Source organism: Gobio gobio (assembly GCF_949357685.1).
Source record: "Gobio gobio genome assembly, chromosome: 8".
Lineage (NCBI taxonomy): Eukaryota > Metazoa > Chordata > Actinopteri > Cypriniformes > Gobionidae > Gobio > Gobio gobio.
Window position 1 is genome coordinate 12,581,483 of NC_137114.1, and position 15,314 is coordinate 12,596,796.

A 15,314-nucleotide genomic window follows, 5' to 3' on the forward strand; every position below is an offset into this window, starting at 1 on the left:
GATCCGGCAGAAAGATTATAGCTGATTGAGTGTTACAGTAGCATCAGTTCAGTTCCATTTTAGTTAAGCCAGCAGTTCCAGTACATATAGAAAAAATGAACCTGCTTCCTTTTATGATGAAAAGTATACGTTCTGCTAATAACTGAGCTTGAGGGAAGAAAGTTACCCATGTTCCTCATTGAATTTCCTCTTACAATGAGTCCATATTGACCCACATAAGGTGAAACTCATGGCCAACATTAACACCAAAACCTACAATTTTTGACATTTATGAGATGCTTTAACATTCTTTATCTACAGCAGACAAACGTCTAAAAAACTCCATAAAGACAAATACACTGATCAGGCATAACATTATGACCTAATATTGTGTTGGTCCCCCTGACCCATCGAGGCATGGACTCCACATGTTCAGCACATCCCACAGATGCTCGATTGGATTGAGATCTGGGGAATTTGCAGGCCATGTCAACACCTCAAACTCGTTGTTGTGCTCCTCAATCCCTCCCTGAACCATTTGTGCTTTGTGGCAGGACACATTATCCTGCTGAAAGAGGCCAGTGCCACCAGGGAATACCGTTTCCATGAAAGGGTGTACATGGTCTGCAACAATGCTTAGGTAGGTGGTACAGGTCAAAGTAACATCCACATGGATTGCAGGACCCAAGGTTTCCCAGCAGAACATTGTCCAACCTCCGCCAGCTTGCCTTTTTCCCATAGTGCATCCTGGTGCCATGTGTTCCCGAGGTAAGAGACACACATGCACCCGGCCATCCACGTGAAGTAAAAGAAAATGTGATTTATCAGTTCTGGTCCAGTTCTGATGCTCACGTGCCACTGTTGGTGCTTTCAGTGGTGGACAGGGGTCAGCATGGGCTCCCTGACTGGTCTGCAACTATGCATTCTCATACATAACAAACTGAGATGCTCTGTGTATTCTGACACCTTTCTATCAGAACCAGCATTAACTTCTTGAGCAATTTGAGCTCCAGTAGCTCGTCTGTTTGATCGGACCACACGGGCCAGCCTTCACTCCCCACGAGCATCAATGAGCCTTGGCCGCCCATGACCCTGTGGCCGGTTCTCCACTGTTCCTTCCTTGGAGCACTTTTGATAGAGACTGACCACTGCAGACCGAGAACATCCCACAAGAGCTGCAGTTTTGGAGATGCTCTGACCCAGTTGTCTAACCATCACAATTTTGCCCTTGTCAAACACACTCAAATCCTTACGCTTGCCCATTTTTCCTGCTTCTAACACATCAACTTTAAGGACGAAATGTTCACTTGCTGCCTAATATATCCCACCCACTAACAGGTGCCGTGATGAAGAGATAATCAGTGTTATTCACTTCACCTGTCATAATGTTATGCCTGATCAGTGTATATTATAGATCGGTGTCTATAATAAATCTCGCATACTAATGATCAGTTGTTTCAACCAGAGATGCATGCAATATTTGCAGTTTGTTGAAACTATTTTTGGAAATTCTAATTAGAAAAGTGTTCCTAATTGTTTCGGATCGATTTGGGTATTACACACAATGTTAAACAGAACCGGGTCCTCAGGTCCTCCATGAAGACCTCTACCCGGTTTAGTTCTTTACTCTCACTAACTACATTTCCCATAGACCTCCGCCTGGACTCATTTCCCTCGCACCGGTTTCATATTAGTCCTGGACTGTTTAAGCTCCTCATGTTCTCTCATTTGTTGCTAAGTTTTGTTTGCCGACCCTGAAATTCTAAGCGTTTATATTTGAGTCATTTTTCCTGTTTTGTTTAATGCCTGTTTATTTGGATTTCCATGTGTGCCTGTGAGTTTTGGACTTAGTTTGCCTGTTGTTTTCAACTTCCCTCCTGCCCAGTGGATTGTACTTTGTTTGCCTGGTTGGTGTGAACTTTGTAACGAACCCCTGCCTGTTTACTGTCCTACGTTTTCGTTATTATCATTAAACTGCATATGGATCCTAACGACTCCACCTCATTCTCTTCTCAACAGAAGATATCACCGCAATTGGATCCAGCAGTGGTTCAACAGCTGAACGAGATTGCTACTGCACAAGTGGAAATGCTGGCCTGTCACCATCAGCAACTCTGCAAGCTCACCACGTTGACGGAGGAGCTTGTCAGATCTGTGCAGCAGCAATCCAGCATGAGCATGTCTCCGGGTGAACTTACCACGAGCAGTCTAGCATCGTCTAGCATCTCTGCTCTCTCTCCCTGAGAATTTTGACAGCGTGCCAGGTAAGTGTTGAGGCTTTCTTGTGCAATGTGATCTCTTCCTTATCCAACAACCACATCTTTACCCAACTGAAGAGTCTCAAGTTATCTTTGTGGCATCACTGTTGTCAGGAAGAGCACTAGACCGGGCCACCGCCATGACATTTAGAATCATGAGAGTGAATGTTGACACTCCTACCCCCATTTAATCTCCCACATTTGAGCATTCTGAGGGGGGCAAAGATGCAGGGGAGCTTCTGCTGAGCATGAAACAAGTACAGATTTCAGCCACTGACTTAGCTTTATCATTCCACATGCTCGACTTTTCAGACACCAGCAGGCCTTCACAACATGCAACCCAGACACCTGCGATCCAGAACCCATGCAGGTGGGTCAGATTCCTATATTGGCTGAGCATACACTGAATAAGAGCCAGTAGGCTACTACAATACTGCCTGCCCAATTCGTAAGTGGGACTCGGTGGAAAGTTTGGATGTTTCTAATCCACTTTTTGTAGGCCAGTTTGAAGTCCCAGTGATATTATATCCCACCCATCCCACACACAGCTTTTTTAGTCTTCTGCCATTTGGCAGGTTTCGGAGCCTGCAGGCCCGAACCACTAGACTGAAGAATAGTTTCATTCACCAGGCTGTCAGGAAGTTGAACTCTATGCATTGTACTAACTTTCTGCCCTTATAATACACATGCACATGCATACACACACACACATACACACACACACACACACACACACACACACACACACACACACACACACACACACACACACACACACACACACACACACACACACACACACACACACACACACACACACACACACACACACACACACACACACACACACACACACACACACACATTTGATCATATAATGCATGAGGCACTTTTACAACTGCTGCTATCTTGTTAGCATATTGTTGGCATTTAATAATATTAATAATATTCCTTTAAAGGGTTAGTTCACCCAAAAATTAAAATTCTGTCATTAATTACTCACCCTCATGTCGTTCGACACCCGTAAGACCTCCGTTCATATTCGGAACACAAATGAAGATATTTTTGTTGAAAGCTGATGGCTGAGAAAGGCTTCAGATAGGCCTCCATTGGCATTCAGTACATTCACACTTCCAAGACCCATAAAAGGCACTTAAAACGTCGTTACAAAGTCTTCCTCTGCTTGTAAACAAATCGCTTCTGGGTCATGTGTCCGAACGCCGGATCTGCGTAATATTTTCGCGCATGCGTCGTGGAGGCACACACGGAAGACAAGAACAAGTTGGATAAAGGTGTTATTTAGATTTTTTTTTGCGCACAAAAACTATTGTCGTCGTATCGTAAAATTATTGTAGAGCCACTGTGGTGAGATGGACTTTGTAACGATGTTTTAAGTGCCTTTTATGGGTCTTGGGAGTGTAAATGTACTGAATGCCAATGGAGGCCTATCTGAAGCCTTTCTCAGCCATCAGCTTTCAACTAAAATATCTTAATTTCTGTTCTGAAGATGAATGGAGGTCTTACGGGTGTCGAACGACATGAGGGTAAGTAATTAATGACAGAATTTTCATTTTTGGGTGAACTAACCCTTTAACTTTCATGTTTTGTGATGTTTTTTAACGTATATATTGTATCTATTTATTTTTAATGCTTGTCTTTTATGTTGTTGGCGTTTGTTACACCGTGGGTCTGAGGGAAATGGAATTTCAATCCTCTGTATGTCTTGTACATACAGTAGAATTGGTAATAAAGTAAAGTTGAATTGTCTGCAAGTGGGCTTTGAGAAGATCCAATTCCTAGTCACTAATTTTCCCAAGAGCCTGGTGGTCCTTGTTTTGCCCTGGTTAAGATGATGCAATCCTGAAATTTTTTGGAGAAAGGGACAAATCTGTCATTGGGGCTCCACCTGCAATTATTCCTGTCTCAACTTTCCAGTACAACCCTATCTTCGTCCAATAAGCACCACGGCAGTGACGGCGATGATAACACTCTGGTCCTTTGCCTCCTATTATTCTGATCTCCATGAGGCATTCAGCAGGTCTAAGGCCACCCAACTTCCTCCATATCACTCCTGTGTCTGTGCTAGTGATTTTTTTTGCCATGTACCTCTCCCCCTCATGGACGCATATACCCCCTGTCAAAAAGGCCAAAGCCATGGGGAATTCCTGGAGAAAGACTTCATGCGGCCAGGTAACTCCCCTGCCCCCACTGGCTGTTTTGTGGGGAAGAAGATCAGGGGTTCGTGCATTGATTGACGCCCTAAATGCTATCACCATTAAGTATCGCTTTCATTAAACCCCTGGTTCCTGCAGCCCTAAAACAGTTGAAGTCAGCAAAGATCTTCACAAAACTAGACCTTTGCAACTTGATCTGCATTCGTGAGGGGGCCACTGAGTTTAGCTCCAACTTGCCTCTACACACCTGCCTTGAAGTTTCTAGTATGCCTAGTAAAACCTTGATTAGCTGATTCAGGTGTGTTTAATTGGGGTTGGAGCTAAACTTTGCAGGACAGTGGACCTCCAGAAGCAGGACTGGACACCCCTGATACCCCAATGATATCCTTCTACTCCTCTTCCCTTGATGAGCAAGTCCAGCATATGCCAGAGCTTTCCTATACTGCCTCATTTAACATCAGCTTTATGCCAAGATAAAAAAATATTTTACAATCTCTTTTAGATAATCTCTCCTGAGGGTGTAGCCATGGATTCATGTAAGGTACAAGCCATCCTGGAATGGCCACTGCCCATGGGCGTCAGTTTGGTTTGAAATGTGCTGGGGACAGAGACGCATTCAGAAGTGCATTTTCAGAAGTGCTGGGTAAATTTTTTTTTTCTCTTTCGCGCAGGTCATGTTTTGAAAGACTATGTCCTGCAGCTTACTAATGTAAATAAATAAAAATGTCAGATGAGAGACATATTTCGGGTCTTATAGCCTATCTTACTCATGCCGACGAAAGCGCCCCGCGAATTCTTTAATATTTTTCATTTTTGCAATTTTTTTTACCACTTCATTATCAGAGTCCCACTGGAGCCCGTGTTTTTTTTATCCTCCCTATTACACATTAGTTACAGCCATTAAAATAGTTCAGTTTTGTTTTGTTTTTAATGTCAAAGTAGATATATTTCGTTTTGTTTCTTTATTAAGTTAATTTAGAAAAATGTTTAAAGCATTTAATGTTTGTTAAACTAAAGTTTTTGCTTTTTAAAGTGACGACCAAGCGGCCAGCGGCCGACAGTGAGTTAACCCAACACTTTAGCCTCTGAAATCAACACTTGACTTGTCTTGCTTATTAAATCCATAAAAAACACTTAAAGCATCGTTTAAACGTTTAGCCTATTATCACCACCATCACAGTAAAAAGGCATTTTTGACAAGATGAGGCAGGCAGATCGCAACGGCGCGCGCAAACAAAACGGGCTACACAATCTAAACAAATAATTAAAAATAAAAAACATGCTGGTTGTCTTAGCCTACACCTCTCCGCGAAATGAATATATATCCGATCTTCAATTCCCGTGCTATAAGCACATTTAACGGAGTTCATGTCAATGAAATCAACCGATATGAGTATTTTATTCATCAGCTCTTTTCAACATCAAAGACCGCATTATGAGAACGAGCGACCTAAACACTGGTAAGAGCATTTAGTCTCATTAATTTTAATGAAGATGATTGTGCTTTTGAGCATCTAAAACTTAGCTTATTTTCAGTTTCACTTGTGGCAGTTTGCGTGTTGGCTTGCTTTACTCATTTGCGGCGATGCGTGTTGCATAGCACCGTCGTATAGCCTAAAAAAGCCCGAAGCCCGGCCCGCGTCTGAGGTAGGCTATGACTGGAAAATTGGCCCGAAGCCCGGCCCTAGGGCGTAAAAAAGTCGGGGCCCGTCGGGCTCGGGTAGAAATGTAGGGCTCTACTTTGAGTAAGGCTGAAAGCGTCTTTCTTTTTAATACATTTCTTGAATGTCTCAATTACAGTAGGCCTAGCCTATAGATAATTATGATATTTGTGGCTGCACCGGGGTCCGTCATTACGCTAAATCATGAGCGGTCCATGGCACCTGCTACCCATGGCTGTTAAGAACTGTATAGGCTACATCAATCCATTACAACAATTTCGTGTTATGGGCACTGCCACTGATACAGGCAGCGGAAGAGCCTATTTTACGGAGCTTGCTTCTGCTTTTCAAACGTTTTTACAACAAAAGATGTCGTTAAAACGACATAAGATCTCGTTATTATGAGAAAAGATGTAGTGAAAACGACATAAGATATCGTTATTACGACACAATTGAGTGGAAAAAATAATATGTGTGTGTCAGCAATGCTTCACCGCAAAATTGAACTCGAGGTTTAAAAAAAAAAAAAAAAAAAGTGGTGGGTACAAAAGAACTCATGACGAAATCTGGTGGGTACGCGTCCCCCCCGTCCCCCCCGAAATCGACGCCTATGCCACTGCCCACATTAGTCAAAGAACTGCAGCATTTCCTTGGCTTTGTAAACTTCTATAGATGCTTTATCCAGGGTTTTAGTTCAGTGGCCACTCCGCTTACCCCCCTGCTTTGAGTCAAGTGTAAGAAGTTGTCTTGGACGCCAGATGCTTGTCAAGCTTTCAAGAATCTCAAACTACGCTTTACCATTGTTCACTATCCTAGCCCTCTCCTTAGTGCTCGAGGTCGATGCTTTTGATTCCGGCATCGGGTCCGTTCTCCCACAACGTCATAGACTCTACCACAATACAAGATTCTACCCCTGCGCCATCTTCTCATGGAAGCTGTCGGAGGTACCCAGCCCTTTGCACTAGAGAATTCTCCAATGGGTTCACTGTTCAACCAGCTCGGGACATCCAGGCATCCAAGCTACCAGCAGGCTAGTTCGGAAACGGTTTCGGTGGAAGTCCCTTGCCACCAATGTTAGGAATTGCGATGACTGTGACGCATCAAAATCTTCCAGACAGTTTCCCTTTGGACTCCTTCTTCCTCTGCCTACTCCATGTCATTCTTGGTCTCGTGTTGCAGTGAATTTCGGCACAGGCCTACCTGGCTGTACCCTACATTTATTGAACGATTCTCCAAGGCCTGTGAAGTCATTCCCCTTCCCAAGTTCAAATTGTCCTTAGAATCCACTGGATGTCTGTTGCAGTTCGTCTTCCACTTCTATGGGCCGCCAGAAGACATTGTTTCGGATTGAGGGCCTCAATTCACTTCCAGAGAATGGTCAGCATTTTTCAAACTGCTCAATGTCAACGTAAGCCAAATATCTGGGTATCATCCTCAATCCAATGGACAACCTGAACACCTAAATCAAGATCTGGGAAAATTCCTCCATGCTTACAGCCAGCTCAAATAGACGGACTGGAATCGCTTCAAACAACAACAGTGTTCATAATTATTAAACGGAAAGGAATATGAGGTTGTGCTATTATGAATATATTATTGCTTACAAAGTTGCTACACAATAAGTAAACCTTTTTTTAACCAAAACATCAAGTAATCAAATTAATGTGTTATCCTTATGCTAAAATATATAGACGGCACATAAAATAAAGTTAATAGCTGACCTGTAGGTGTTATGCAGTCATGTTGTGTCATAGCGTTATTATAGGTATAGTTTAGCATGACTGGAATGCTGTCCCAAGTAGCATCCAGGACCATGACTATCCATTTTATAAATATTTTTTAATGCCTTTTGACAACATTACACCACATGCATACATACAAATGTATTCTTGTTTCCTCATATAAGGTTGCTTAGGGCACAATCAGATATCATATAATGTTGTAAAACACCACTGGGCCAACTTCCTCTTACACAACTGAAGCATAGGAGTGGATATCATTCCAAACCAAAGATAAGCAACAGAAGAAGAAAAAAAAAAACAGCAAAGTGTATTAGAATAGTTAATATAATGCAGATATTATGAATAATTAATGAAAATAATTAATTTAATTAATCCTTTACAAATGATTGCACAAAAAAAGTCTTAATGACAAGCTCAGACAGAAAATTGTACCCCATCATTAGCATTATGGTGAATATCATGAAACCTGTTAGAATTAACCAGACTTACCTTACCACAATGCAAATAAATGTAATTCTCATTATTGTAGTGCAAAATAAAAGCTATTGCATTTAAATGGTAAAGCATGGTATCATTTGTTGTGTAGCCTTTTGTACATGTCAATGAATTCTATTAAGCCAATGTAATTTAAGTTAAATTGTTTTTAATAATTTAAAACAATATTAAAAGGGGTTAAAAGTAACACTCATTTGCTTAAATGAAAATAATGTCACAGTGCAAAAAAAATCTTCATGGTCCTTAACGTATGCTTAGTTTTCTTTATGTAGAATAATAATAATAATAATAATAATAATAATAATAATAATAATAATAATAATAATAATAATAAAAAAATTCAGGGGAGTTAAATGTGACCCCAACATATTTTCAAGATATCAAACAGCCTGTGAGTCACATTTGACACAACATGTCACGGCCCGGCGGCTTGTTTCAGACACTTGTTTTTGTAGGATTAAACGAGACCTTATGTGATAAAGTCAAGTGTAATGCTTATCAGCTTTAAAAAAATACATTTAAAGCATTATGTTTTTTTTATAATTGTGTTTCACAAACTGTCAGAGCAGTCTCTTGGCTTGCACAACAGCACACTTCTGCTAGAGCGTTTGCTGTCTATCTGTCTCACTGTTCCTGTCTGAGCTCTTTGTGGTTTCTGTACAATTTCTTTAGCATCTATATTGCTATTACAGGCACAAACAGCTCAGAGAAACAGAAAAACGTGATTGACAGTAGATGCAGGAAGGCCAGAGTGGAGTGAATTACATAGATCTATTAGGGCTGCCACGTAAACCCTCTGCATGCTCTGATTGGTTATTCTGTCTTGTCAGTCTTCCCAGCCTCCGCCCCAGTGCTTCTGGAGCTCTGACTGGCTTCCTTGTCTTTCTTTTTGGCATCTTTGCTGTCAATCGAAGCATGTTCACGCTTCACCATCTCTTCCAGCTCCGCCTGAAAACAAAAAGTGTGACATCTCATGCAACAAACTGTTTAAGAAGGAAAACATGTCACTGATATAAATTGAATGTCAGATCTGCATGTGAATATGCCAGTATTTACTTTCCAGCCCAGCAGTTCGGCAAGAGCCAGGCATCCGTCATCACAGGTGCTCAGGTGAGCCACATCTCTGTGAACGGTCAATAAATTAATGCATGTACATGTCTAAATGCTTATTCACACAACCTGCCATTTTAAAAGTTTGGAAATACTTGAGACAATATAGTGGTGTATAATGGTGTACTGTATACATGAGTCATTTGTCACATGCCATTTGTGCCTGTATTTCACAAATTTCCTTTTTTTGTCATACCAAAGGTTACTGCCGAACTAAAGAAATCCAATTTTTCCTCAAATCAAGCACAATTTCAATTTTATGGTCACTAATTCTACAGATAAAAACTGTTTTTCCATTAATTAAAATGAATAATAAATTGTTAAAAAAAAATGTATACTACATTTATAAAATAACACAACTAAGTTCAATATCCTATTATATCAATAGTAAATCATGGGGACACACATAGCACATAAATGGCACAGTTTCAAGAGAATGAACCATATATTATATACCTACTTAAAGGCACAATATGTAAGATTTTTAGCAGGGCTTAAAAACAGAAAAAAATATAAATCGGTTCACTCCGAGCAGAATCGATATTTTAACGTTTCTGTTTTTGCGTTCCTCATTAAACATTATTGTTCCGAAAACAGTTTGATTTGAAAAAATAACGTTATTTTAATTTAGCCTATATTTTAAACAAATACGTATAAATAAAGACTTATTTTCACTCAATAATAATATAACGCATGATAATTAAACTTGAATATTTATTTCATAACATTTTTAAAACCACAACAGATATACATGCATTAATTACAAAGCATAAACAGCGGGACAAATATTGACCTGTTTTAATGGAGTGGAAAGTGGCCCTCTATTGCCTATTCTTTTCAGAAGAGTGATAACATTCTTTGTACATAACTTTTTTTTCAACACGACTTGTTTTAAAAATTGCATGAATAAAGAATAAATAAACTGGATAACCATTGCTCTTTTAATGCATTGTCAACTGCTAATTTCAAAGCAAACACAAAGCTTGATCATTTAATGCAATATAACACACCATTTAATACGAAGCATCAACCGTCTATATAGAAAACATTGACCTGTATTGGCAATCTGAAAGACTATAGGAATGTATAGGAATGACTATAATGTTTGATAGATGCTATTAACCTACTTGGATAGGCTTAAACGAAATCCACAAACTAGCCTAAATCAGACTATTTGAGCTTAAAGGGGCTATATGCGTTTTTCTGAAATTTAAACTCGCGACTGACACCTGTGGCCAAAAAACAGAACTGCTCTCATTTTCTGCTCGCTCTCGCAGCGGTGGTGACGTCACATCCGCAGACAGCGCGGGAAAAGACGACCCGCCAGAAAATAGGAAAAATAGGATACAGGCTTATAGGTGCACCCACTGTGAGCGGACAAGGTGTCAGTATGCTCATCAGGAGATGTTTGAGTCATAAATGGTAAAATAAAAAGGCTATTGTTACGTTTATTTTGGGGAAAAAGTTGCATATAGCCCCTTTAAAGTCCGTACTAATTTAAACTTACGAAAAGAATGTCCTCCAATAACTGCACATTCATTGTAGACCTCAGCGGGGAAAGAAATGTACTTGAGGCATGTAAATGCGCGCTCATACTGACTTGCGTTACCGGTAGATTCATAGATGATGGTGCGCGGGCATTTCACTCACGCTTGATCCGTCAACGTCACGCGCTGTACTACTCTATTCATGATTGGTCACTGCCAAATTAAAATATTAAAGAGAACAATAAAATAACATTATTAACCGGTTAATGGTCATTTCAAATTAACGTTTCTGTTCAGAACGATTAAAATTTTGATTTCGTTTTCGTTTTTGTTCCTCTTAAAATTTCGTTCGTTTCCGGTTTTCGTTTTCGTTCCTTGAACCGGTTCAGAGCCCTGATTTTTAGATTAAAATATCCAAAACCACTAGTGTACTTGCATTAGGGCTGGTCCGAATACCATTTTTTGAGCTTCGAAGCTTTGGTAGTAATCAACATTGAATATTCGAAGCTTCGGGGGAAAGGCTGGAATCTGGAGAAGCGGCGCGCCTCACGCGGACAGGGCTTACATGCTCCGCGAACGGGCAATGAACTAGTGATACAAAACACACAGATCTGTTACGTCCCAGTTTTGATATATTATAGTAGCTAGTAAAAATAATTATGTTCAGTTATAGAACAGACTAACTATAGCCCTGCATTTCTGCCCCTGGGGCCAGGCTTCAGGCCAATTTTCACGTCATACCTCGAACGCGGGCTTTTTCCTTCATTTTATATTCATTATATTCAACATTCATTACCTAAAAGAAACAATGAGATGTGCTGTGCTGGTGGAAACAGCATGAGACCTTGACACCACAACTGTCAAGACGGCTCGCACAGTGTTTAGAGTATCGCCGCAAATGAGTAAAGCAAGCCAACACGCAAACTGCTGAACGTCTTAGATGCTCAAAAACACAATCATCTTCATTACAACGAATGAGACTAAATGCTCTTACAGTGCTTAGGTCACTTGTTCTGATATTGCGGTCTTTGATCTTGAAATGAGCTGAATATAATGCAGCGCATATCTGTTGCTTTCGTTGACGTGAACTCCGTTAAATGTGCATAGGCTAGCACAAGAATTGAAGATCGGATTTATATTAATTTCACGGAGAGGTGTAAGTTAAGACAACCTTCCGGTTTATTTATTTATTTATTTTTGAACACGTTTAGCCTACTAAAAAAAACAAAAAAAAGGTTCAATATGGCACTAAAAGGGGTTCAAAAAGCAGGGTTCCTACACAATTTTCATTTCAAAATTCCATACTTTTCCAGACTCGAATTTCCAGACTTCCTACAGATTTTTCCGACCATATTTAACTTGTTCGGATAAAATGTTTTCAAATTCAACTGCTAACAAGTGTTACATTCTAAAGATTTAGTATTGGCGTTTTTGCCTTTTATTAGGATAGGAAAGTAGCTAGACAGGAAGTAAGGAGGGAGAGAGAGGGGGGTGGGATTGGGAAAAGTCCATGAGGCAGGACTCGAACCCGGGTCTCCCGAAGCACAACAGCACTACATGGCGACGCACTTACCCACAATGCTTTCGGCACCGACAAGTCTGTTACACTCTGAGTCAAAACCTCTATGTAGGATATCTAATATTTAGAAATCCTATATTAAAATTGTGCCTTTTGTGACCTTAACGATCAAAATGCTAAATCAGTCACAATTTTTTTAAAGGGTTATTAATTTACCCAAAAATTAAATTTCTATCATAATTTACTTACCCTCATGTCATTCTAAACTAATAAGACTTTTGTTAATCTTGGAAATCTTGGGACACATGAAGATATTTAAAGGATTAGTTCACCTCAAAATGAAAATGTCCTAATCATTTACTCACCCCAATGCCATCCAAAATGGCACCAACTCAAAAACTTAATTTATCTTTCACTGAAGAAAGTAAGTCATGGATATCTTGGATGGAATTGAGGTGAGTAAATGATTAGGACATTTTCATTTTGGGGTGAACTAGTCCTTTAATAAAGGGACTGAAATCTCTCAGATTTAAAATATTAAAAATGTTAATATAATAAAGTCTTATGGTTTTGAAAGACATGGGGGTAAATAAATGACAAATTTTCATTTTGGGTGTACTATTCCTTTAAGGACTCCACTATCGACTCTGTTTTATCCTCAAACCCAACTTGCTTTCTCAAACTACAAAGTGCTGTGTTAACCACTGTTGAACTGAGAAGAGGAAGGAACACACAGGTCTGACCTTTACTGCCATAGCTAGGCTACAAGTTTTTCATTCATTGAAAAAAACGATTGTGTATATATTTATTATATACATTTAGAAATTCTTAATTTTATATTTAGAAAATGAAATAGGGACAATAGTCTGGAAACATAAATATTTTTCCATACTCTGATTTATTTTTTCCATACTTTTCCAGACCTGGAAATTACTCAAATCAAATTCCATACTTTTCCATACTTTTCCAAACCCCGTAGGAACCCTGAAAAAGTGATAGTATAGGCTAAACGTTTAAACCAACTTTGTGATGCTTGAAGTGTTTTATATCTATGGATTTTTTATAAGTCAAGTGTTGATTTAAGAGGATAAATGGATCAAACGTGTTGTTAACTCACTGTTCGCTTGGTCGTTACTTAAAAAAACAAAAACTTTAATTTAACAAACAAAAAAATGCTTTAAACATTTTTCTAAATTAACTTAATAAAGAAACGAAACAAAATATAACTACTTTGACATTAAAAACAAAAACTGAACTATTTTAATGGCTGCAACAATGTGTAATAGGGAGGAATGTTTGCTGAAAAAAAACGGTTCTATATGGCACTAAAATAAAAATTTTTAAAAAATAAAAAACAACAACAAAAAACACGTCACTTCACTTTATTTGTTTCGTTTGCGCCATTGCGAGCAGCATCATCCTGCCTCAGCTTGTCAAAAATGGCTTTTTACTGTGGTGGTGGTGATAGTAGGGCCCAGGTCAGGAAGCAGACAAACTGGCTAAACCGACCGTCTGCTAGCTGTCTCACGTTACCAGAGTCAGATAAATCCCAGCACATAGAGACTCTTTCACCTAGATATTATCATATAAAGACTGTGTCTGTTCCCCGAATTAGTAAATACAAAAAAAACCCATCAAAACCATTCAACAGTAAAAATGTAATTGATGTCCAACAAATAAACAAAAGATATAATACAGATGAACAATTGATAAAGCTTGGGTTGCTGAATATTAGATCCCTTTCCCCAAAAGCGCTTATTGTTAATGATATTATTACAGATAATAATCTAGATGTGCTCTGTTTGACAGAAACCTGGCTAAAACCTGACGACTACATTACCTTAAATGAGTCCACCCCCCAAGATTATTGTTATAAACATAAGCCGCGTCTGAAAGGTAAAGGGGGAGGGGTTGCAGTAATATATAATAATATCTTCAGTATTACTCAGAAGTCTAGTTTCAAATATAATTCCTTCGAAGTTTTGGTGCTTTATGTAACGCTATGTAGTGTACATGATAAAACCCGTTCAACATTTGTGTTAGCTACTGTATACAGGCCACCTGGGCATAATACAGACTTTATCAAAGAATTTGCTGATTTTCTATCAGAGCTAGTACTGGCCGTAGATAAAGTACTAATTGTTGGTGATTTTAATATCCATGTAGACAACGGAAAAGACACATTGGGATTAGCATTTAAAGACACACTAAACTCTATTGGAGTTAGGCAACACGTGTCAGGAGCCACTCATCGCCATAATCATACTTTAGACCTAATATTGTCACATGGAATAAATGTTGATACCGTTGAAATTCTGCAGCAGAGCGATGACATCTCAGATCATTACTTAGTATCATGTATACTTAATTTAGCTAAGGTTGCAAAGCCGCCCCCCTCGCTTCAAAAATGGCAGGACAATCACTGCCGCTACTAAAGATTGCTTTTTAAATAATCTTCCTCATCAGTATCATCTGCTCAGCATCCCAGATAGTATAGAAGAACTCGATGTTGCAACAGAAACTATTGACTCTCTCTTTTCCAGTACTTTAGACACAGTTGCTCCTCTGCGCTTAAAGAAGATTAAAGAAAATAGTCCAACGCCGTGGTACAACGAGCACACCAGGACCCTTAAAACAGCAGCCAGAAAAATGGAGCGCAGCTGGAAGAAAACAAAATTAGAGGTATTTCGTAATTCGTGGAAAGAGCACATGATCACATACAGAAAGGCTGTAAAAACTGCTAGATCTGCTTATTTCTCAACTCTCTTGGAAGAAAACAAACACAACCCAAGGTATTTATTCGATACAGTGGCTAAATTAACCAAAAAAAAAAGCTTCAACTTCTGATGATTGTAAACAGCACAGCAGTAATGACTTTATGAACTTCTT

At 39.3% G+C, this 15,314-nt stretch overlaps 1 protein-coding gene across 1 annotated transcript in view; it reads right to left on the reverse strand.

Moving 5' to 3' along the window:
• Nucleotides 1-8,830: 8,830 nt before the first annotated feature.
• sirt2 (sirtuin 2 (silent mating type information regulation 2, homolog) 2) overlaps nucleotides 8,831-15,314 on the reverse strand; it is a 28,105-nt gene continuing 21,621 nt past the window's right edge. The window contains exons 15-16 of the mRNA XM_079823113.1: nucleotides 9,366-9,432; nucleotides 8,831-9,257 (exon numbers count right to left, since the gene is read on the reverse strand). Coding sequence (XP_079679239.1) covers nucleotides 9,123-9,257; nucleotides 9,366-9,432 — 202 coding nt within the window. The 3' untranslated portion in view covers nucleotides 8,831-9,122. The remainder of the gene's footprint in view (nucleotides 9,258-9,365; nucleotides 9,433-15,314) is intronic.